Source organism: Scardinius erythrophthalmus, assembly GCF_964197995.2.
Source record: "Scardinius erythrophthalmus genome assembly, chromosome: 9".
NCBI lineage: Eukaryota > Metazoa > Chordata > Actinopteri > Cypriniformes > Leuciscidae > Scardinius > Scardinius erythrophthalmus.
This window is the reverse complement of record NC_138229.1, coordinates 29,175,026-29,199,003: the sequence shown is the minus strand read 5'-3', so window position 1 is coordinate 29,199,003 and position 23,978 is coordinate 29,175,026. Positions and strand designations below refer to the sequence as shown.

At 37.4% G+C, this 23,978-nt stretch overlaps 3 protein-coding genes across 4 annotated transcripts; 2 read left to right on the top strand and 1 right to left on the bottom strand.

Moving 5' to 3' along the window:
• Positions 1 to 87: 87 nt before the first annotated feature.
• zte38 (zebrafish testis-expressed 38) lies at positions 88 to 6,319 on the top strand (the record flags this gene model as incomplete). Its single annotated transcript, XM_081373800.1, has 11 exons — positions 88 to 138; positions 1,657 to 1,780; positions 1,867 to 1,930; positions 2,084 to 2,144; positions 2,316 to 2,342; positions 4,324 to 4,391; positions 5,068 to 5,216; positions 5,351 to 5,589; positions 5,676 to 5,715; positions 5,792 to 5,835; positions 5,926 to 6,319. 11 exons carry the CDS (start codon positions 88 to 90, stop codon positions 5,977 to 5,979), a joined length of 921 nt encoding a protein of 306 aa, XP_081229926.1. The 3' UTR covers positions 5,980 to 6,319.
• On the bottom strand, positions 6,191 to 16,227 carry aldh9a1b (aldehyde dehydrogenase 9 family, member A1b). Of its 2 annotated transcripts, none has more exons than XM_081374564.1 (12): positions 16,148 to 16,227; positions 15,679 to 15,890; positions 15,340 to 15,485; positions 15,107 to 15,236; positions 14,679 to 14,813; positions 11,951 to 12,147; positions 11,008 to 11,148; positions 9,795 to 9,983; positions 9,608 to 9,695; positions 9,333 to 9,474; positions 6,972 to 7,084; positions 6,191 to 6,861 (listed from the first exon to the last, which is right to left on the bottom strand). In XM_081374564.1, exons 1-12 carry the CDS (start codon positions 16,195 to 16,197, stop codon positions 6,767 to 6,769), a joined length of 1,638 nt encoding a protein of 545 aa, XP_081230690.1. In that variant the 5' UTR covers positions 16,198 to 16,227; the 3' UTR covers positions 6,191 to 6,766. The 2 variants fall into 2 exon arrangements, with proteins under 2 accessions (XP_081230690.1, XP_081230691.1); XM_081374565.1 differs by having other exon boundaries at positions 15,679 to 15,915; positions 16,148 to 16,216.
• Positions 16,228 to 16,786: 559 nt separating this feature from the next.
• On the top strand, positions 16,787 to 23,940 carry uck2b (uridine-cytidine kinase 2b). Its single transcript, XM_081374014.1, has 7 exons — positions 16,787 to 17,106; positions 18,933 to 19,092; positions 20,434 to 20,530; positions 20,625 to 20,767; positions 21,561 to 21,658; positions 22,707 to 22,755; positions 22,843 to 23,940. Exons 1-7 carry the CDS (start codon positions 16,999 to 17,001, stop codon positions 22,974 to 22,976), a joined length of 789 nt encoding a protein of 262 aa, XP_081230140.1. The 5' UTR covers positions 16,787 to 16,998; the 3' UTR covers positions 22,977 to 23,940.
• Positions 23,941 to 23,978: the final 38 nt, after the last annotated feature.

The window sequence follows — 23,978 nt, the reverse complement described above, 5'->3', positions numbered from 1 at the left end:
TTGAATTGTTCATTGAAGCCATAACAGTTTTTGAGGGGATCATTTCAGTGTGAGGAAGCTAACGTTAACATTAAAGTTAGCGCAAACATGACAACCACACAGAAGAAACTGACTCAAGAAAAACAGGTGATTGCTGAGGTGAGATAATAAATCAATGACATTTAAAGTGTGAACATAAATAAAATATACCTTTACAAAATATTCCATGCTTTCAAATGAGATCAATTCAACTTTAAAAGTGGTTTCCGTTGTGTTACAACTGTAACATCATAGTATATTAATTTGCGGTCTGCTTCATTCATTATAAGTAGCTGTCAGAATAATAATTTCTTTATTTTATTATTGTTGTGATTATCAATGACAGTGGTCGCAAATGCAGTTAACGTTACCACAGTTTTACTGTAAACACTTCCTGAGGTAACATGGACTACTAATAACGTTAGACTAAACGGTCATTTCTGTAATAAATAGCATGTCAATACCGTGGTATATATCAAATATTGCTAAGCTAACAAAATATTATTGTAATATTTGAGTTGTAATGCTTTAAGACCTTTTATTTAACTTCAGTCCTTGTTTCACAGTTTGTCTGCACTGCCGTTGTCATTCATATTTCTGTAGAGTACATAAAGACCAATAAGTTCAGTATATATTTGACTTTTGTTCTCAGTTCTCACAGTTTATCATAGTCATGTTTGACAAGGAACTGTCATGATAGTCATATTTCCAACGAGAACAACATTATTTTCCTTCAGAAATCTCACTACAGAATATTCTAATCTATTAAAGATGCAGAAAGGTTCCTGCATTCATAACTTGACTGAATTATTGTTGTAATGCAGCACTGGTTGGATGGAACAGAATTCCCAATGTCTCCATAAATAAAGGGCAGAGATAAATATATCTATATCATCATAAAAATCATTAATCGAAATCTTAAACACTCAGAATTCAAACTGTGAAAAACGTTTTGAAATTAGACATTGTGTTTTTTTAAATTTGACAAAATTTAGGCTACTGCACTATTTTATAATCAAATATTTTTCTAAGCTTGACAAAACATATAGTTGGAAAGGTATGGGTCTCTCAAGGTTCCATGTTTGTTTTGTGACAGTAAAATTATGCATCAAAATAATTTCAATGGAATGTGGGTGTCACCCCGTGGCTATTTTTGGTATAGCACCTAAACACAATCTCACAGGAACCTTTTTGTGGTATCAATTTCAAATTTGGTACATAACTTGGTTATACATATGATATGACTTTAATTTTCTATCAATTTTAGAGTCAAATTAGATATTCTTTTGTAAAATATATATTTAGTATAAAATTAAAAAATGTTTAATACAGTACATTTGCTGTACAGTAAACTTAAACTTCAAAAAACATTTTTAACACTTACATTTTTCGAAGTTGTTTTACTTCAGCAGTGTCTTCTTTAAAAAAAGAGTTCTGTATTCCAAAGCTAACTATTTAAGTTTTAATACTGCATTTTCACATCTATGCTTAAAAAGGTCCCAAACTATAATTTTATTAGATGACAAAGCATTTGCCATTCTGTGTCATTTGCGAACATTTGTGGATATAAACTTCAAGGCACTTTTCTTTGTAAAGCTGTGTTAATGTGAATTGAACTGAACCAGTGTATTTCATCAGGCTCTGGATACTGAGACTCAGTCACTGGTGTTTGTCAAGCGTATGGTGGTTATAGCTGTCTCCTCCATCACCTATCTGCGTGGGATATTTCCAGAGGACTCCTACAGATCAAGATACCTGGAAGGTATAAATATACACACTGGTTTATTAATGGCCGAACATTTGAAGTATCTCATACAAGTTTGTTCACTGATGAATGTTGTTCTTCAGATTTGTGTATCAAAGTCCTTAAAAAGGATTGTTCTTGCCCTGGAGCCCGCAAACTCGTCAAATGGTAATATGCTGCATATGATGAATTTGTACAGTAAATTGCCATGTTTGTTTATTTTAATGTATATGTGGAAATATATTTGTAATGATTCACTGAAGTGTAAAAAATGCTAAGCTGCTATGACAAGTGATCATAACCATACTTCTGTCCTCCAAGGCTGATGGGATGTTTTGATGCCTTGGAGAAGAGATATGTAAGTCAAAAGTACCATATTTCGGTAGAAATCTATCTTTATATTATTTTTGTCACTGTATTAATTTACTTTATTTTTTGCAGCTTCAAATGGTGGTCATTGGGGTCAGTATGCATAAGTAAATGTGTGTTTTTATTTATATAATTTTTTAAAAAGAAATAAACATATAAATTCACTGTTTTTTTTTATACACAGGTACACACAAGCCCAGATGACAGTAATGTAAGTTCCAAGTTTCAGTCTTCCATGGAGTTTTTAGATAAGGTTTATTTATTTTTATTTTTTTCAGGACCCCCAAATATACTTTCATGTCCAAGACTATTTATACTGTGTGAGGTACTGTGTAAGTGGAATTCCAAAATCAAATAATTGGCTTTGATATTTTATTATACTACAGAACTTCATTTATTTTCTATTTAAATTGACTTTTAAAGGCACAATATGTAACTTTTTTGCTTTAAAATTAGCAAAAATCACTATATCTACGTTATATATATTTTTTAGTTGTGTACTTACATTATCCCGACTGTTTCCAACAACTTTCAAACCAGGAGAAATTTTTATTTAATTTTTAGACACGGCACGTTTCTTTATTTCCGTTTTGTCACAGTCAATGGCGTCATATCCACGTTGTCCCTGGTTTCCGCCTATGGTTTCTGCTCGTACTGCCATGGTAACCAGAGCTATGAGCAGAGCCCTCTGATTAACCAAAGCGACAGACGCAGACAACTGTGGAGTTCGCAATGTCTATTTGCATGCTGTTGTTGTTTCGTTCAAACATTACGGACCATAGCAAGCAGACTTTGGATAAAAAAGGAGAACTAAAATGAGAATCAATATCAGCGCGGTGTTTTCGAGATGCCGAGAGCTCCCATAGACAGTATATAAACGAGAGCTCCACGTCCGAGACTTCGACCGCTCCTACATGTACTTATTAAACAGGTGAGCACATTTACATAAAACTGATCAATGTTATATAGTTCAACAATGATAAAATGTTAGAATATGATCTGTATGTTATTCCAATGTTGATCTAGCTTACTGCTAGTCTCATACAGACAAACTAACACATACTTTTCAACACATTCAAATGCAGTTTAGTGTGCTAGTGTAATGTTAGACCAAGTGAAACAGCGCTGCGTTACCTCACAAGTTTAATTTGTCTAATAAACTGACCTGTGAGTAGTAATTCTGCGTGTAGTTCGGTAGAATGAAATGTCCATATTCCTTTTATATCCGCGGGACTCGCAGCGTGTGTGGAGCTGATTGCTGTCTCTTAGCAATCCTGAACTGCTTCATATCACAGTCATGATAAAAGCATCGATGTATTCAGTCATCCATAAACATTATTAGATCGGCCGGCTTGACGTTGACGACAAGATCCATAATTCTTAGCAAATGTTGCGTCATCAAACTACGCCTTTGTTATTGTAAAGAGGTTAGCGACCCCTAGTGGCGAAAAATTCCATATTGTACGTTTAAATGTACCCCTTTTTTAAAATCTGCATTAGAATATTGTTAAACGCATAAAGTTGGAGAGAAATAATTTGAGATTTGTGGAGCACTGGAGTATAAGTTGAGGTATGGATCTAAAACCCAAGCTGTATATTTATTTAAAGAGACCAAGCAGAGGAATATAGACACAAGAGAGATGCACAAACAAGACACAGGTGAACATAATCAGAAACCATGCTAACTAATAGAAAGAGAGTGTCCTTAGGGTACGTTTACACGACAACGATGTACTAAAACTGGAAAGTTTTTCCTTCACGTTTCTTTATGTAGAAACGACAACGTTGTCAAAACACTGTATTCTGCTGCCAGGCTAGTAGTTGAAACACTACGCACCTATAGACTGAACATGTAATACTCATGCGCATGACGTCACCATTTTTCACAAATTCATGTTATGATGACCGTATCGTTTTCAAAATTGTACTTTGAAACCCGTTTTCAAAACTTTGTGTTTTAATTCCACTGTCAGTGGAATAAAATGATTGCGATGCAATTAATCTCATAATTTACATCTTTAGTGGAATAAAATAGCGAATTTAGCAAATGTGTTAATTACTGCATTACACACAATTTTTCAATTTTTCCAAGTGCTATACATTTTGAAACAATAAAAATAAAAATGTGGACACCATTAATATGACTTTTCCAAACCTGCTGTTTTGTCTCTTGCATGCGTCTGTGTTCTCAGCACGTCATTGAGTCCTATCAGTTTAAGTTCAGATACTCAGAGTGTGGACCACAGATGGACATCCTGAGGTGTAGTATTGTACATTGCTCTATCTGTAAAACCACATTTTTTTGGAGTTTGCATTTCCTGTATGTCCTCAGTTGATGACTAGATAACAATCACTCTGTACACTACCGTTCAAAAGTTTGAGGTTTGTAAGATTTTCTTTTAAATAAATGTATATTTTTATTCATGCATTAAATTGATCAAAAGTGACAGTAAAATCATTTATAATGTTAAAAAAATTGTTATTTTTCAAATAAATGCTGTTCTTTTGAATGTTCTTTTCAGGGAATCCTGAAAAAAAATATCAGTTTCCATGAAAATATTAAGCAGCACAACTCTTTTCAACATTGATAACAATAATAAATGTTTCTTGAGCATCAAATCAGCACATTAGGATGATTTCTGAAGGATCAAGACGGGAGTAATAGTGCTGAAAATTTAGCTTTATCATCACAGGAATAAATTAAATTTGAAGTTGTATTTCTGATACTGTATTTCAAATAAATGCAGCCTTAGTGAGCTTAAGAAACTTCAAAAACATTAAAAATCTTACTGACCCCAAACGTTTGAACAGTAGTGGATATAGTTTTGGACATAGTATAAATTAATGTAAAAAAAACAACAACAACAAAAAACACATCTATTGAAATGTCCATTCACTTCACACACACTAGTCCTCACCTCTTTTCTTCATTTCAGTAATGTGACTGGGACCATGAGCGTGACCTTAGAGGACACTAGGAAAGCTTCAACGCTCCTGATCAGGAAGCTGTTCCTCCTCATGCAGAATCTAGAAGCTCTGCCCACTGCCGTTTACCTCACTATGAAACTCTACTACTATGATGATGGTACTATATATCCTTCTGCAGTATGGAGGGTGAAGTGGACAAGAACTGTTGATTCATGACAAATATTGTGTTTTTTGGGATCAAATGAACGTGCTTAGTGAAAAATCAATGCTTTTGTCTCCTTGCAACTTGAGTCACTCCACCTGAATACGAGCCACCAGGATTCAAGGCAGGTGTAAATGACAGTCTGTGGTTCGAGGGAAAGGCAGTGCACTTCAGAGTGGGCGATCTGCAGTCTCGCTTCCACACCATGAAGCTGCGTGTGACGGCAGCGCAGAGCCGACTTGGGAAGCTACAGGACGGGGGCCAGTTGAGCGAGAACGAGCCGGAGATCGAGACACCCTCTCTCTCTCAAATCAGAGCTGTAGAAACGGTACAAAGCAGATGGATCTTAATGTACAGGATAAGCTTTGATATGTGTTCACCAGACTGGATTCTGAAACATTTCTCTTGTGACAGATGGCCAGAAACTCTGACCAGGACCCGCCATCTGATAATGGTAAGTATCTAAAACTGTGTTCAGAAGGTCTGGCCTGCTTTGGAGAGTGTTTGCTGAATGTCTTGACCTTTTGCAGAATCTCTTGCACAGTTTAAACAGCCCAGAAAAGCTATAGCAAAGGTAAGCACTTTATGATTTATATGGTGATAAAGTGTTTTTTTGTTTATTAAAAACACATTTTGATGCCTTTTCATTATATATTTTTCACAGAGGAAATGTGTGAGAAGCAAACTTCCCAGGAGGAAAAAGAAGAGATGCTTTTAAAACCCATAACAAGGTCACATCAGACAAACATGTTTTTAAAGGTTTTTTTTTTTTTGCCAATATTTTTGATTCAAATATAGTAAAAATGGCTTTGTACCAGGTAGAAGTTTAAAAAGTGTTTGACTAAGTAATTAGTTCTAGAGAATTCATTCTCAAATTCTAAGATAATTTATTATTTATTTCTAATTTATAATGAGATGACTTCCTGTTTGGTGTTGATGAAGAAGGACTGAGATATTTATTCGCTGAATGTAGAAAACATTGTTGAATGAATGACACATCAGCTGTATGTACAAGAGTATGCGCACATAAAATAAACAATACTTCAGACTACCATCTTAATACACCAGCTCCTTTATTACAATTATTTACCGCATTTTGTCATTCATTTAAAAAATATGACCATATTTGCATAGTGTTTCCTTGAGCGAAGTTGACTTGACATTCACTGCATGGGTAAGATCTGATACACATGTATATCCAAAATATTACATTATAGCTATTTAACAATCAAATATAATGACAGTTTCTTTCAAATAAATGCAGTTTACACTCTCTTATGTTCATTAAGAATTGTACCATCCTACAGTGCAGGCACTTGATTGTGAAATATTCACAGACAGCTGCCGTTACTTGATAGAAATTATGTTGGCAGGCTAAACATGGTCCATTAGTGGTGAACATTAATACATTTCAGTAACTGTGCATGTCTTTAGGCTACGTGGGTAATGCCACATTGAGATCTTCCAGTAGGATCCAATCATTAATCTTGGACCAGAATACGTGTTTAAAAGAGACTATCCACATCACCCATCTCCACCACCACAGTCTTCAACTGAGAATAAAATTCAATGGTCACCTGACCATTTTCTCTTCCAATACCTGAAATCAGAGATAGAAGGTTGAGTTTAATTTGAGAGTATTTAGTGTTATAGAGCCAACACACACACACACAAACAAAAAATGTTTTGTAACTCCTATTGTCACCCGACCTGAGGCCTTGTATCCTCCAAATGGCACCTCCACTGGTGTGATATTGTAGTTATTGATGAAGCAAGATCCAGCCTGCAGGTTTTCTATAACTCGATGTGCTCTCTTAATATCTCTAGCGTGTCAGAAACAGACAGACAGGAAAAGAACATATGAGCAAACGGGAAAGCCCCAGTCTAGCTTTGAAACATCAACCCATCACAAATACCACCGTTCAAAAGTTTGGAGTTTGTGAAAATATTTTAGAAAGAAATTAATACTTATTCAGTAAAGACACATAAAATTGATCAAATGCAACAGTAAAGACATTTATAACGTTACAAAAGATTTCTATTTCAAATAAACGCTTTTCATTTGAACTTTCTATTCATAAAAGAATCCTGAAAAGAATGTATCACGGTTTCCACAAAAATATTAAGCAGCACTACTATTTTCAACATTGATAATATAAGACACGTTTCTTGAGCATCACATCATCATATTAGCATGATTTCTGAAGGATCATGTGACACTGAAGACTGGAGTAATGATGCTGAAAATTCAGCTTTTCCATCACAGGAATAAATTACATTAAAATATAGATATTAAAGTCTTATATATATATATATATATATATATATATATATATATATATATATATATATATATATATATATATATATATGGTCTATATAAGTCTATATTTTGGCTTTTAGTATGAATATGTTTGCCTTTCTGTTATCTATAAGCTAGTGTGCGCAAAAACAATGATAAAATCCGCATTTAGAAGATATAAGCATTCAAAACAGTCTCTCATTTCCGCCAGTATGGATCAATGATTTTTTTGACATCACTCTGCACTTCAGCTTCTCATCAGATTTTCTGTGTCTCTAGAATCTAAAGTGAAGGGTGTGAATTTTGGATAAACTGCTGCTTCAATGTATATGTGATGAGTGATTATAATCAAGGTATTAATCAATATTTTTTCCTTCAAAACATCACATTATTGAATGACTTTTCTAGACTTATGAGATTATATTTTGTTATAGAAGTTACCAGTGTGAAGACTGAAATGTTCTTTTCATGTATTCTTTAATGTCTGTATTTGATAAGTGAATGCAGTAACAGTGCTTGCTCATTTAGCCCGGCTTCCAGAAATTAAATATGGAAAGATGTTGTTTTGTTGAGAAATGTCTTTAACGTGTCAATACATTCATCTGTTTTTTTAGGGTACTCTGACAGCAATGGTCATTGACCGTTCAAACATTTGGGGTCGGTACGATTTTTAAAAAAGTTCTCTCAACTCATCCGATTTGCATTTATTTGATCCAATATAGAGTAAAAAAATGTTTTCTATTGTAAAGGCCCACTGTTCAATGACCGTTCAAGGGGTCATTGAAGTCTATAGTTTAAGGGACCATTTCTTTGTTAAAGCTTTACTATACTGCGTTAGACTAAAGTGTCCTCTCCTTGAGAGAAAGAACGCATTATCTTGATGTTTTGAGACGAGACTCCTGTTTATAGTTAAAGCCTGGCCAAATCCAACCTTGGAAAAGCTGTGTGTCGGTGTGTGTGTTAGTCTTCTTGATTGCAGGTTAAGGAACCACTGGCATTGTTGTGGATTGACTGAGTTGTTGTTCTGGAAATGTTGGCGCCCAGCATCCCAAATCTGCGCCCTGGAAGGTCACGACGTGCCTAACTTCAGGGTCTGAGTGTCAGCTGCCTAATCTATGGAGATATACTTCAGTCTATCTGTATATGTGTGGAAAATTACTATGTTTATCTATTTCTTAACCAATCAGAAACTGCAACCTGAAGCAGGGACGTAGCTTAGACCTTGGTGAAGGGTATAACTGCTGTGATCTTTGTAACTGTAAGCGGGGCGTCCTACGAACTCCTGTGTGAGTCTTGAAGCTGAACTTCTGCTGATGAAACTGCAAACTATCTTCAGTAAAACTTTTCTTCAATTTATTATAATTCTGACTCCAGGTCTACATTCAAACATCTGGTTCTTGGGTCCTAAACTGTTACCGCCTAACAAAAGAGTCCCGCCCCCTACATTATAAATAGAAGCTGAAGCTGTGGCTGAAACCAGTCACTTGTTCACACATGTTGGCTCATAGTGCACTATATAGGGGATAGGGAACGATTCAGGTGTAAATATGCTTTCCATTGGGGCGAATGAAGTCTGGTTTCATGTTAGTGTCACGAACCGCTGCAGGCCACAGGCTTTCAAGGCACTTCAGTGGGCCTTTACAATAGAATTTTTTTTTTTACTCTATATTGGATCAAATAAATGCAAATCAGATGAGTTGAGAGAACTTTTATAAAAATCGTACCGACCCCAAATGTTTGAACGGTAGTGTATAAAACTAACACCTTACTTAGTAAAGACCCCTGCAGCCAGACCCAGAGAGCTGTCATTGGCTCTCCGAAGAACCTCGTCCTCAGTGTCGAAGGACAGTACTGACATCACAGGCCCAAAGATTTCCTCCTTGACACACGTCATGTCATCAGTGCAGCCGTCTGGAAACAAGACGTGAATGAACACACTGAACGGACTGATTTGAGGAAGTGAACAGAATGAAAAATAAACCATCGAATGTTTCCAAAACACATGACCTCAAAACATCAGCTGCCAAACGTGTTTCTAACTCACCGAGCACACATGGCGTCATGTAGTATCCATCTTTTAGTTTAGGATCTGTTGGGATGAAGGGCTCCCCTCCACAGAGCACTCTGGCTCCCTGTCAAGACAAAGAAACTACTTTACTAAGCCCTATAATATAGTAAACACTACAATCATGCTACTAAATGAATATTTTCTACTAAACATACAGCTGCACCTCTTTCTTGGCTTGGTCCACGTATCCCAGCACCCTCTCCAGGTGTGGTTTGCTGACCAGGGCTCCCATACGAGTTTCCTCCAACAGAGGGTCTCCTATCAGGATGGCTTTAGTTCTCCTGACCACCTCTTTCAAGAACTGAGGAACAATTGAGCTTTGCACAAAAACTCTGGTTCCATTACTGCACACCTACACGTGGGGAGAACAAAAAAAAAGAGGAAATATTAAGGAATGGGGTAATACATGTTTGTAAGATTATGAAGATCTTGAAGAGTGTATTTATAGATGCATAGCTGACCATAAACGGTATATTTAAAAAAGTTTTTATTATTAGTGTCCAGTCTAATATTATTACTGAATAACTGCAGCCAAACTGTTTAATTACTAAAAAATAAAAATAAAAAATACTAAAAATAAAATTCGTGGAAAAAAAGGTATGAGGTGTACACTACCATTCAAAAATGTGTGGTAAGACTTGAGACTTAAAAAAAAACATTTATTTTTACTTTCTATTCATTAAAGAATCTTGAAGAAAAAAACATTCATTATTGGTTTACACAAAAATATTAAACAGCACAACTGTTTTCAGCATTGATAATAATCATAAATGTTTCTTGAGCATCAAATCATCATATTAAAATGATTTCTGAAGGATCATGTGACACTGAAGACTGGAGTAATGATGCTGAAAATTCAGTTTTGATCATATGAATAAATTACATTTTAGAATATATTACAATAGAAAACAGTTATTTTAAATTGAAATAATATTTCGCAATATTACAGTTTTTACTGTATTTTTGATTAAATAAAAAGGAGGAATAAATGTGTTAAAACGTTATATTTTTTGTTGCTGGTGTTTATTTTATGAGAAAAATATTATTAAAATTAATATTTTTATGGAGTAACCGTTTTATGAAAGCAATAAGCCCCTTGAAGCCGTGTTTTACAGTGGATTTAGAACAGCTAAGGGGAGTTGTTAGGCACGACGCGGAACTGTTCTAAATCCACTGTAAAACACGGCTTCAAGGGGCTTATTGCTTAAATAAATATTGTCTAAAGCAATATTGCAGTTGGTCTATATCAGCTTGACTGTGATCATCTGTGACAGGTAGATGAGAAGGAGCTTATTACTGGCTGGACATGGCTAACTATTTTACAGATGGCAAAACGCTGTATGTTCATACTTTGACTTGATCTTTCAATACAGTACCTGGCCTTGAGACAGGAAGTTGGCCATGAGTGCTCCTCTAACAGCGTTTTCTAGATCACTGTCCTCAAAGATGATCACTGGAGATTTACCTCCAAGCTCCAGTGTCACTGGTTTGACCCCTCGGGACGCCATTTCCATTATCTGTTGGGACAAAACATGCATTTAAACACAGGTTTAAGTGCATTACTACTACTATTAGTAAACTTCTCAATAGACTGTATAACGTCATATATAACATACACAACTTATATCAAACCAGACACAATAACCAATTGCTTAAAGGAGCAGTTCACCCAAAAATGAAAATTCTGTCATCATTTACTCACTCTCATGTCGTTCCAAACCCAGAAGACTTTATTTTATTTTACTTACTGTAAAGCAGGGTTGTCAAACTCACACAAGCCCTGCAGAGTTTAGCTTCAACCCTAATTAAAACACACCTAATCCAGCTAATCAAGTTTTAAAAACAGCAGGTGTGTGTGTTGAGGCAGGGCTGGAACTAAACTATGTTGTTCTGTAAAGTGTTACTGATATTTGAAAGAAATCTGAGAGGTTTCTGTCTCTTCATTGACAGTCCGGGCCACCAAAACCTACAAGATCCAAGAAGTCATAAAGGTTATAGTTATAGTTTGACGCTAAATGTAAAAGAACAGAGTCCAGACCATAACAGTCGTTGGAATCAAAATGATTTTTTCCCAGCAGATGAATAATTAAAAACACTGACAGCCAATCAGAATCCAGGACACTATAAAGAGCTCTTGCATTTCAGCAGACGACAGAACTGCAGTGTGGTTTTTGGTAACTTTGGTTACCTGGACTTACAAATGAAAATGGAAGATTAACCAAAGCCTTATGGGTTTGGAATGAGAGAATTTTGGTTTTTGAGTGAACTAACCCTCTGTGACAGTCAGCTACTGTATTATTACCGCTGGAGTCCTCTTACTTTCTTTCCCGTGGGCACACTTCCTGTGAAGGAGATCTTAGCCACATCCGGGTGATGACACAGGAGAGAGCCCGTCTCTTCTCCGCCCTGCACCACATTGAACAGGCCCTCGGGAGCTCCGGCCTGGGAATAAATCTCAGCCAGCAGCACTGCAGTCGCGGGGGTCACCGGAGACGGCTTGAACACCATGGAGTTGCCTACGATTGGACCGTGATAGCAGACTGTTAAGATAATCATTTCAGGCACAGATCAAGAGTGAAAGAAGAGGGTATTAAACTAATACAGCTCAATAGCCTTTCACTTTTTAATATCTAGCGTGAATAAAAGCGGAGACTCGGCGGATTAAGGTCAGAGATTAGGTTATAAAATCCACCAGGTAAAAATCATAAGGTTGTTAACTTTAACAGCTTTGAGGTATCTTTCATATCCATGGCAGGACATGTTATGTGCCACAGTTTAATAGTCAAGTTTAGGGGTTTGCTCAAATCTCTAACCCCTAAAAGGATGAAGTCGGGATGACATGGACATCTGCCCTATCTATGCATCTTAATTATTATTTTGAACAATTCATGCATATATTTCATTTTTAAAAACTGGCCTAGATTTTACCTAGATAACTAGATTTTCGGGTAGAACGACAGGCATCATTCGTAATGCATGTCCGACGTCTCCCATAATTTTATCCTTTCTTACATTCAACTGCAAGCTCACATTCAATCAACAACTGATGGATAAAACCAAGTCCCTGCACTCCGTTTCACTCGGAAGTGCATAATAATGCGGAAGAAAAGTTCTGGATGTTACGCTGCAACTTTAGGCAAGCTTTAACAGACTTTAACAGCTTGTCTAAACTAAGGCCAGGTACAAATAGAGCTGATATACACTCACCTGAAGGATTATTAGGAACACCATACTAATACTATGTTTGACCCCCTTTCGCCTTCAGAACTGCCTTAATTCTATGTGGCATTGATTCAACAAGGTGCTGAAAGCATTCTTTAGAAATGTTGGCCCATATTGATAGGATAGCATCTTGCAGTTGATGGAGATTTGTGGGATGCACATCCAGGGCACGAAGCTCCAGTTCCACCACATCCCAAAGATGCTCTATTGGGTTGAGATCTGGTGACTGGGGGCCATTTTAGTACAGTGAACTCATTGTCATGTTCAAGAAACCAATTTGAAATGATTCGAGCTTTGTGACATGGTGCATTATCCTGCTGGAAGTAGCCATCAGAGGATGGGTCAATGGTGGTCATAAAGGGATGGACATGGTCAGAAACAATGCTCAGGTAGGCCGTGGCATTTAAACGATGCCCAATTGGCACTAAGGGGCCTAAAGTGTGCCAAGAAAACATCCCCCACACCATTACACCACCACCACCAGCCTGCACAGTGGTAACAAGGCATGATGGATCCATGTTCTCATTCTGTTTACGCCAAATTCTGACTCTACCATCTGAATGTCTCAACAGAAATCGAGACTCATCAGACCAGGCAACATTTTTCCAGTCTTCAACTGTCCAATTTTGGTGAGCTCGTGCAAATTGTAGCCTCTTTTTCCTATTTGTAGTGGAGATGAGTGGTACCCGGTGGGGTCTTCTGCTGTTGTAGCCCATCCGCCTCAAGGTTGTGCGTGTTGTGGCTTCACAAATGCTTTGCTGCATACCTCGGTTGTAACGAGTGGTTATTTCAGTCAAAGTTGCTCTTCTATCAGCTTGAATCAGTCGGCCCATTCTCCTCTGACCTCTAGCATCAACAAGGCATTTTCGCCCACAGGACTGCCGCATACTGGATGTTTTTCCCTTTTCACACCATTCTTTGTAAACCCTAGAAATGGTTGTGCGTGAAAATCCCAGTAACTGAGCAGATTGTGAAATACTCAGACCGGCCCGTCTGGCACCAACAACCATGCCACGCTCAAAATTGCTTAAATCACCTTTCTTTCCCATTCTGACATTCAGTTTGGAGTTCAGGAGATTGTCTTGACCAGGACCACACCCCTAAATGCATTGAAGCAACTGCCATGTGATTGGTTGATTAGATAATTGCATTAATGAGAAATTGAACAGGTGTTCCTAATAATCCTTTAGGTGAGTGTATGCCAGATAAGATAAGGAAAGATTGTGAACTACATTTATTTATTTACATTTATTAAATTGGTAGACACTTTTATCTAAACTGACAGTGTTTTCAAGTAGGAAATTAACAATATATTGGTACTATATCAGTTAACTGCCAATATTACCGATATTATTGGATAAATAATCGTGGATGCTCATTTCCACAACTTTAACATTTAGAATATATTTTAGAAAAAAAGTTAAATGTAATCTTTATCAAATGTAAATTCACTTGTAGCATTTAAAATTGTTATTTTTTTTTTTTTTTTATAAAATCATCTAGGCCTGGTTTCACAGACAGGGCTTAGATTAAGCCAGGATTAGACCTTAGTTCAATTAGGGCATTTAAGTAGCTTTTATAAATGTGCCTTAGGAAAAAAACATTACCGGTGTGCATCTTGAGACAAAACAAGTGCAAGTTGCTTTCAGTTAGTACGGATCAAACAAACATTTTAGTCTGGGACTAGACTTGGTCTGTGAAACCGGTGGATAGAATTTTAATTAACATTTACCAGCTATTGGCCATAATAACATCAACAACAAATTATTATTATTATGTGTGATTCCATGGAAAGTTTGCGAAGCCACACTTATATAACACATACCACAAGCGATGGCAGGGGCAGATTTCCAGGCTGCGATCTGGATGGGATAGTTCCAGGCTCCTATTCCCACACACACACCCAACGGCTCCCGACGCGTGTATGCAAATGAACCTCCTGCTAGCTGAACGTGCTGACCTGAGAAAGAATAGCCGGTAACCCATCGGTACAATTATCATTTTAATTCTATGTACATTACCAGTCAAAAGTTTGGAATAACTAAGGTTTTTTCATGTTTTTGGAACTTTTGGTCATCAAGGCTGATCAAAAATACAGTAAAAAACGTAATATTGTGAAATATTATTTCAATTTAAAATGTAATTTATTCCTGTGATAGAGCTGAATTTTTAGCATCATTACTCCACTCTTCAGTGTCACGTGATCCTTCAGAAATCATTCAACTGAGAACGATCAACAACAAACCAACTAACCTGAAAGGACGGTGGCTTGTCCTGCAAAATACTCAATGCACAGTCTGGCTGAGTCCACATCTAACCGGGCTTCAGTGATGGACTTGCCATTGTTGACTACCTCTATCTCAGCTATCTCCTCTCTTCTCTTCTATTCTCGACAACAGAAATAACTGAAAAGATCAGACTCAGCACTTCTCGATTCAAAGCAGCATTATTACGTAATGCCTTAGGATGTCGGATCAATGCACTACCTCAATGAGTCTGGCCGCCTCCAGCATGACTCTGGCTCTCTCCATGCCTGCCAGTTTCCTCCACACTGTGAAAGCAGCACTGGCGCTCCTGACGGCTGCATCAACCTCTGTGGCCCCACAAGCTTGCAGCTGGCAAAGGACACGACCTGGGACACATCCATCAAGACACGACAGGATCAGAGACGGCAATGTTTTTAATCATAGAACATGCTGTATAGAAAAATAATCAATGCACAGTCATAGCCAGATGTGACTGTGATCATGTGACAGGGCAAATTCTGATTGATCAATGGCTATAGTGGGGTTAAATTAAGAAATTAAGTTTTGTAAAAGCATTACCCGTTGCAGGCTCATATACAGGTTCGGATTTGGCTTTCACATCTTTGATGTTGACTCGGCCACCGCACCAGAAGTTGAGTGGCTCTTTGATATGAAGGGTTCCTGAGGATGAGCTCCTGGTCCCGGTGTAGTAAAGGGCCCCACGGAGACCCGGGGTCAGGAGAGAGCTCAACAGGGCCATCTTCAGCTCCCTAACACTGAACTTTGACCCCCTGGACGCGTGTCAACAAACGAGGTCTTTTCAGATATTGCACCAAAGCAGCGTCAAAAACAAATTAGAAGAGATCTACAAAAACAGCCATCAAAACTTAAAACTATTTGTGTATGTAAGTTAAGTTTATGACTATTTTATCGCTGAAAAAGTCGATGGCAACAACATCAGCTCTCCGATTAAATGCAGCCTAGACTACTACAGAGCAAGCGTTATGTTAAGGCTTGAAAACTGAAAGACTAGTAAGCGTTCACTCACCTTTCGCATCTGATCTGTTGCAGATTTCGGATCAGTGACAGTCCAGCCATGTTCGATCATTTTTAGGGCGGGGCTTATGCGCGAGAACGACTTCCATTGGTTTGCTCTCGATGATGTCATGTGACGTTTCCGGAGATAAAACTCAATGAAATTGTAAAATATAGCATAAATTATATCCATATTAGTGGAAGTTGACAACTTGACACATTTTGTGAATTTATATCATGTGAAATAAATCTAAAATCATCCAATCCTTTAATCTGAAAAAATGTAATATAAATCATTGTAACATGTTGTCATTTTTTTATATTGTTGTATATGATAAATGTTTTATACAGGGAAAACGGAAAATCTCTTTCAATAACTTTACAATTTTGGCTTATTACTTTGTGAGGGGAAATTCGGTTTTCTTTTGTAAATTATCTTTTAATTTGTATGACGTTTATTTGAATGGACTTGTAGATAGATAGATAGATAGATAGATAGATAGATAGATAGATAGATAGATAGATAGATAGATAGATAGATAGATAGATAGATAGATAGATAGATAGATAGATAGATAGATAGATAGATACGTTTAAATGTTATTTCGTGTACGTTTACTTCAATAAAAAGAAAGCACATGCGCGACAAAGAGAAGATAATATTTAAATCGATGGCTAATTGGTTATTAGATTTAAAATATATATCCTTGGGATAGCTTACAATGTAAGCATTATTTTCTTTGTGCGAGCAGTGAGTGAGTGCGTGGGGCAGTAAAAGAGGAGGAGCACGAGCACAGTATGTGTGTATTATTAGAATAGCGACACACACACACGCGCGCTTGTGCTGCTCCACTCACTGCAAGCATGGCTGGCGACTCTGAAACACATCTCCAGGACAGAGAGGAGGAGAACGGCCACACCATCCGACAGCCTTTCCTCATCGGTGTGTCTGGAGGCACCGCCAGTGGAAAGGTTTGAGCTTTAGAGGGTTTACCAGTAAAACCGTACAGACTCCGCTATTATCATGTCGGTTAACGGGGGTTTTCTATGACGCCGGTGCCTCCAGCGACCTCGTGGCTTTAGTCAACTCACAATGAAATATATAACAAAACACATTATAAATACGGCATCGGGGATTTTACAATGTTTTCACATCTTATAGGTCAAAATCTATACACCATTTTGTCATTCGACAAGTCTTTTGTCATTCATTAGTGGAAACGGTGAGTAAATTATTTCTAAAACGCGAATTTAAAACTTAAACTAAACGACGGCCCATAAGGTGTCCCGTTAAGATGTGTTCAGATTTCGTGTTTATCGTCGTAATGAATGTCGATAATGTAATGTTTTAGCTCCACGTGGCGTAAGTTAATTCATTTTGAATTATCACATTTTATGTTGTCGTTTATTTGCCTGCGAGCCACCTTGAATGTCTAAATCGGATGTTGACGTTTGCTACGTGTTTATTTCTCGCCAGACGCCTTTTAAGTCGCAGTTAAAAATAATAAAAAAAAGGTGCCAGTTCCTCTTTGTAGGCGACCGAAAGTTGCGGGAACGTGACGTCATAATAGCGTAGGATGTTTACATTGTCCCAGTGACCCCGTTTTAGTAACGCGTCATTAATCTTCCGCTGACCTTCATGTGCAGGAAATGTAACTCCCACTGCGAAAGAATTACAGCTGAACTTCTGAAGTGTCTCTTAAACCATGTTGCTTGCAGTCAAAATGTGGTTTGTCCACACTTTCTGCTGCCTTGTGTTCAATGGTGTCAGTGTGTGAGGGAATATACGTTTCTCACCTGATTACAAATAATGTCTGACACACATGATAACTGTACAGTTGGCCGATGGATAAAGCCAGGCCATGCTTCCCTTTCTGAATGTCCTTACATGGGAGATCTGACCCACCCCCATAGCATTATACCACACCACAGTTCACAGCACGTGTCCGCAGAGACGCCAAGTCGTCTTTATCTACAGTTCAAGTTGAAGGGAAGGATCACCTAGATATGGAAATGGGGTCACCATTTACTCACCTTCATGTTGTGCAGAACATAAGATATTTTAAAGAATGTTGGTTACCAAACACTTCTGGTGTTCACTGACATGAAAATTTTCATTTATAGGTGAACTATCCCTTTAACACTAAATATATATAATATTTAAAGGAACAATTTATTGAACTTTTATACACTAGATTTAAAAAAAATCACCTTTGATGATACATATGGCTCATACTTGAGGACCATACTGAGCAAAAGCAGTTGTCTATAATTTATATGGCAAACTAGCTTGTAATAAAATCAGTTGTTGCTCTATATCTCCAAATAATGTCTTAATAAGATGATATTTAAATGCTTGGTTTTATGATCAAGGCTCTGTAGTTTTTATTGTGGGGGCAAAAAACATATAATACAATGCAATACAATACAATGATGACTGAGAAATTAATAAACATTCATCAAAAGCCTGTTTTTTATATCTGATACCTGATGATATTGGTATTGGTAATTGTTTATCTTGAAATATTACTAACAATATCACATTTATTCTTATGTTTACTTCATAAAAGTCACCAAAACTTGAAGGTGGACACTTTCATCAATCATTCTAAAATATATTTTACTAACTAAAAAGAGATTGTGTACAAAGAGGTTCTTTGGTAATTTAGAGGCCTCAAATATGTTCCAGTACGCTTTATAGGGTTAATAATACAAAACCTGTGGCTTTAGGATGTGTATGTGTGAACTGGGCATCTTAAAGAGTTTGGCACTTACTAAGTCCTGTGTCCTGTCTTCAGTCTTCAGTATGTGAGAAGATCATGGAGCTGTTGGGCCAGAATAAAATTGACCGTCATCAGCGGCAGGTGGTCATCCTCAGTCAAGACAGCTTTTACAGGGAGCTCACGCCTGAACAGAAGGCCAAAGCACTCAAGGGCCAGTTTAACTTCGATCACCCAGGTACTATAAGGTCTGAGGGTTGTTCAAGCAACCCTTTTTTTCTTCTGTGGAACACAACAGCACCATAAAGGCGCTGATGTACTCGCGGAGAAGTTCGAAATACGTGAGCAGCGAATACCCACACTGCTGAGAGTGCCGTTAAAATGTGCTTTCCTTTCAGTAACACAAAATGACAGCGGTGAGAAAACGGTAGTTATGAAAGCATCTGATCATAGTGATGTGGATTGTTTGTTAGGCAACACTCCAGTTAAGTCACGTTTATTTATATAGCACTTTATACTAGTGTTGTCACGATACTGGAATCTCCAACTTCGATACGATACCTTGAAAATATTGATATTCGATACCACAGGTAAAACTGCCATATATACCTCCTCACAGAAAATGTATCTCATAATTTTTTGATAATTTGGGTAATTTTGTTGCAATGGCTTACACACAGCACGGGGAGGCTTTATTTGAGTCGTTGAACTACATTTACCAAGAAGACGAGTAAACGACGAGTAATAAAATAAGATTAAATAAAACCAATTGCAATAGCACAGATAAATACAATAGAATAAAGAGACAAATGAAATAAACATGGCTTCAAGTTTTTCAGGTGAGTCTTACAGTAAGAACTACTACAGAAATTAAAGTAATCATATGTAAAATAGCACTAGATAGTTTACATAGTAAAAAATTAAATCCAGATTAATGCTTACAATTAAAGTTATTCAGTCAAGAGCAGTTTTTCTTTTTCTTTTGTTCTTTGATGAACATTAATGACAGACAGCAGCAGGTTTATTAGGCTTCTGTCACTTTAAGAGCGTATGCACTGATCCAATATACCAATACATGCCTTTTCTCTCAACTATTTACCTTACGAAACTGACTGAATTTACATGAGTACTCGGCGAGACTGACATTTTGACATGATTGTGTTTGTATTTGACCGTTTAAGCGCAATAAGCCATGAATAAGTAGTCAATTTGGTACTTGTGAGCTGTTTGTGAGATGTGAGAAACCCGCGGGAATTACAAAAATGATGCGCGAAACAAGCACTATTCAGCCTGAGTGAGTCTTGTTGATCAACGTAATGTTTGCTTTTAGACTGGTTATAGTCAGGTAGACAACCCGTAGCAGCGTTACGTTACTGTTCGTTCCTCTGGCCCGGCTGAGAACAAGCTCTGGCTCTAGAACGCAAACATTCTGGTGGAAAAGGGGTGCAGGTCTTCAATTTTTGTTTGATCTAAAGGATTTAGAAGATGTGTCATGTGGACTACTTATTGCATTGTCTCTTTGACTAGCTTCTTATTGAATAGAGAATAATCTGTTCATCACTGTTTCCATAATTCTTAGATGCTTTCGACAACGAGCTCATCATGAAGACTCTGCGTGACATCATTCAGGGGACCACTGTGCACATCCCAGTTTATGACTTTGTTAGCCATTCCAGGTCAGCGCTGCTCTCCCTGTCGTTTCTGAAGGTGCTGTTTCGGGCGCTCTAATATCACCGCTGAATGACTGAGTGTTCTCCAAACCTCTTACAGGAAGGATGAGTTTGTGACCGTGTATCCAGCGGATGTGGTTCTCTTTGAGGGGATTCTCATGTTCTACTCGCAAGAGATTCGAGATCTGTTCCAAATGAAGCTGTTTGTGGACACGGACCCAGACACGCGCCTCTCGCGAAGAGGTACATGCATTGTGTGGCATTTTCATTGATTCATTTCTGGAGAAATTTGGTTTAGGTAGTGCATTTTTTCTTTCTTCCCCTTAGTAGAGTATGAGTTGTAGCTTTGTTTATTATAGCGAAAGTGGTTTTCCACTGGGAAGAACTTTATTTTTCTCTCATTTATACACATACTGTATGTGTAATGTTTGGAAACATTACTATTTTTAATGTATTTGAAAGAAGTCTCTTATGCTCAGCAAACCTGCATTTTATTTGATCAAAAATGCAGAAAAAACAGTAATATTGTGAAATATTACAATTTAAAATAATAGTTTTCATCGCCCATTACTCCAGTCTTCAGTCACATGATCATTTTTATTCATCAATGAATCCTGAAAAAAAAGTATTACAGTTTCCAAGAAATCATGTGACACTGAAGACTGGAGTAATGGCTGGTGAAATACATTCTTTTAAATTGTAATATTTCACAATATTACTGTTTTTTTTTTTTTTTTTCTGTATATTTGATCAAATAAATGCAGGTTTGCCGAGCATAACAGACTTCCAAAAATAGTAATGTTTCCAAACTTTTGACTGGTACTCTGTGTGTATATATACGTCAAAGCACAATACTGGTCTCGGCTTGTTGGTAACATGGATAATTAATCATTGTATCGCTTAATCACTAGGCTGTACTTCCAGCTGTAATATCTGTGTTGAGGTAAAATGGCCGTGAATGTTTTTAGTCATATCGCCCAGCGCTGTTATGTAGACTAGAACAGACCAATCATGCATATTTTCATGTTTCACTCAGTGTTGCGGGACATCAGTGAGAGAGGCAGAGAGTTGGAGCAGGTCCTGAACCAGTACATCACCTTTGTGAAGCCGGCCTTTGAGGAGTTCTGTCTTCCTGTGAGTATCTTCGTTAACGTCTTTACGTCTGCACTGTTTTGTCAGGACAGGCATCACGTATGTTAAAGCGTAACTCTCGCCAAAATGCAACCTGTTTTTTTTTTGTTAATCTACCCAAGGCAAACTTTCTTTAAAAACAAAATTAGGATGGAAACGCCACTTTTAAGATTGTCCATATTTTCGTTTTCGGTCAAATTGCCTTATGAATGGGAGTGCATGGGGCGCTAATCTATCAAAATTTTCAAAACACTAAGAAGGCTCGACACAACATGAAACTTCGCTCGAAGTATCACCAGGGGCTCTACACATCTACTTGAGCATTGAGAACATTGTTTGTGTACACAGAGTTTACTAAAAAGAAGGATTTTGAACAACTCACTGAAGCTGTGTCCGCCGCCATTTTGACAGTCAAAAATAGTCGATCTCCGAATGCGAATGAACTGACTCTGAATTTTAGTATTGCTTCTTATATGAGGATTCTTTTTCAAATACAAGGTCGATATTGATTTTCACTAACGACAAAACAACAAATTAGCCGTGTATTTATATGGAACTAAGCTTTAGGAGCTTTCCATCTTTACTCTCCTCCCTGTTACGTTGCATTCAGAGATTGACTATTTTTGACTGACAAAATGCGGACACAGTTTCAGTGAGTTGTTCAAAATCTTTCTTTTTAGTAAACTCTTTGCACACAAACAATGTTCTCAATGCTCAAGTTGATGTGTAGAGCCCCTGGTGATACTTCAAGCAAAGTTTCATGTTGTGTCGAGCCTCCTTAGTGTTTTAAAAATAGCGATTTTGATGCTATCCTAGTAGCGCCCCTAGCACTCCCATTCAAAAGGCAATTTGACCGAAAACGAAAATACGGACAATCTTAAAAGTGTCGTTTCCATCCTAATTATGCTTTTACACGAAAGTTTGCCTGGGGTAGATTAACAAAAAGACCCTAGGTTGTATTTTGGCGAGAGTTAGACTTTAACTTGATACTTTCCATCTGCTTTCTCTATTCTTAATGCCCTAAATTATCTTTACCATTTATTTTTTGCAGACCAAAAAGTATGCGGACGTCATCATCCCTCGAGGAGCGGACAATCTCGGTAGGATAATAAGAGCAAGTTTCTCTTTTTAATACACGCTGTGGAGAGAGATTTAACTTGATGTGCTTGTATTCCATTTCTCTCTAGTGGCAATCAATCTGATCGTGCACCATATTCAGGATTTCCTGAACGGAGGATTCACCAAACGACAGAACGGTTTACAGAACGGCCACGGGACACCCAGACAAAGGAGGACGTCCGAGTCGAGTAGACCTCACTGACCTCGCTGTGACCCTTCCCTCCATTGAGGAGAGGGCAGAACTGAATAATTCACAGTGGCATCCCGTTGAGAATTAAGGGGATGCAGGAGCTGAAATGCCTTTGTTATTGTTACTATTATTTGTATTTGAAATGTTGTTGTGGATGATTGTTTGCTTTTACAGTTTTTCAGAGGGTTTTGAAGGTGCTGTATGTTTTTGGAAGATTTCATTACACACTCAACCTGTCCTGTCAGTGTCTATGCTTTCTCAGCTACTCAGAAAATAAATGAATAGTATGGAATGTTTCGTAGAGACGCCATTGATCACAGTGCTATTCGCACACATACTTGAAGTCAGAGCTCAGGTTGGGTGGGTTGTTCCATCCACAAAGAAAAAACAAAAACCCTACTACCTCATATCTGAGGCCCTTTTATGCGTATGACTGAAGAGATGTGTTTTTCGTAAAGATGGTACACTAGTATTATGGTACACATGTCATTTAAGTTTTGTTTTTTTAGCTTTCTAGTTGAATCTCGATGTTGTTAGGTGGTTCTTCAAATTGTAGTCTTTTGTACATATAACGTGACCCAATTTGTCATGTTTTGTCTACTATATTTAGTGTTACCAGAAAGGGTTTTTGTCCACAGTATCTCTGTGCATGGAGTGCAAGATTTTATGCCAATTATACCAGTAATAATACCTGATTCATTGTAAAACCAGATTAAAATCAGGGATTACAGTCAGATATGTTAGTTTTTGTAACAAGAAATACCTCAAATCCGTGTATCGTTACCACAAAGAGACTGATTACCAGAATTTTACTTTAGTAAGCCTGTGCACACTGCTTCAATGAGCCTGTTTCCTTTCCCCTTCATGACTCTGTGCCACGGTTTTTCTTTTTTTTTTCTAGGAATTATTCACCAGATAAATTATTTATATCTGGTTTTGACGAATAACCCACTATGTTGTGGTGGAATAAAACTATAAAAATTAAACTCTGTTTGGTTCTTTGTACACCTCTCT

What these genes read in the sequence shown, in the direction of transcription:
- aldh9a1b (XM_081374564.1), bottom strand. Translation starts at nt 16,197, where the DNA reads ATGGCTGGACTGTCACTGATCCGAAATCTGCAACAGATCAGATGCGAA. An exon ending in ACAAGCCACCGTCCTTTCAG is followed by an intron (nt 14,814 to 15,106) that starts GTTAGTTGGTTT and finishes ATTCTTTCTCAG; the next exon opens with GTCAGCACGTTCAGCTAGCA. An exon ending in TGGAGGATACAAGGCCTCAG is followed by an intron (nt 6,862 to 6,971) that starts GTCGGGTGACAA and finishes CTCTGATTTCAG; the next exon opens with GTATTGGAAGAGAAAATGGT.
- uck2b (XM_081374014.1), top strand. Translation starts at nt 16,999, where the DNA reads ATGGCTGGCGACTCTGAAACACATCTCCAGGACAGAGAGGAGGAGAAC. An exon ending in GACTTTGTTAGCCATTCCAG is followed by an intron (nt 20,531 to 20,624) that starts GTCAGCGCTGCT and finishes AACCTCTTACAG; the next exon opens with GAAGGATGAGTTTGTGACCG. An exon ending in TTGAGGAGTTCTGTCTTCCT is followed by an intron (nt 21,659 to 22,706) that starts GTGAGTATCTTC and finishes TATTTTTTGCAG; the next exon opens with ACCAAAAAGTATGCGGACGT.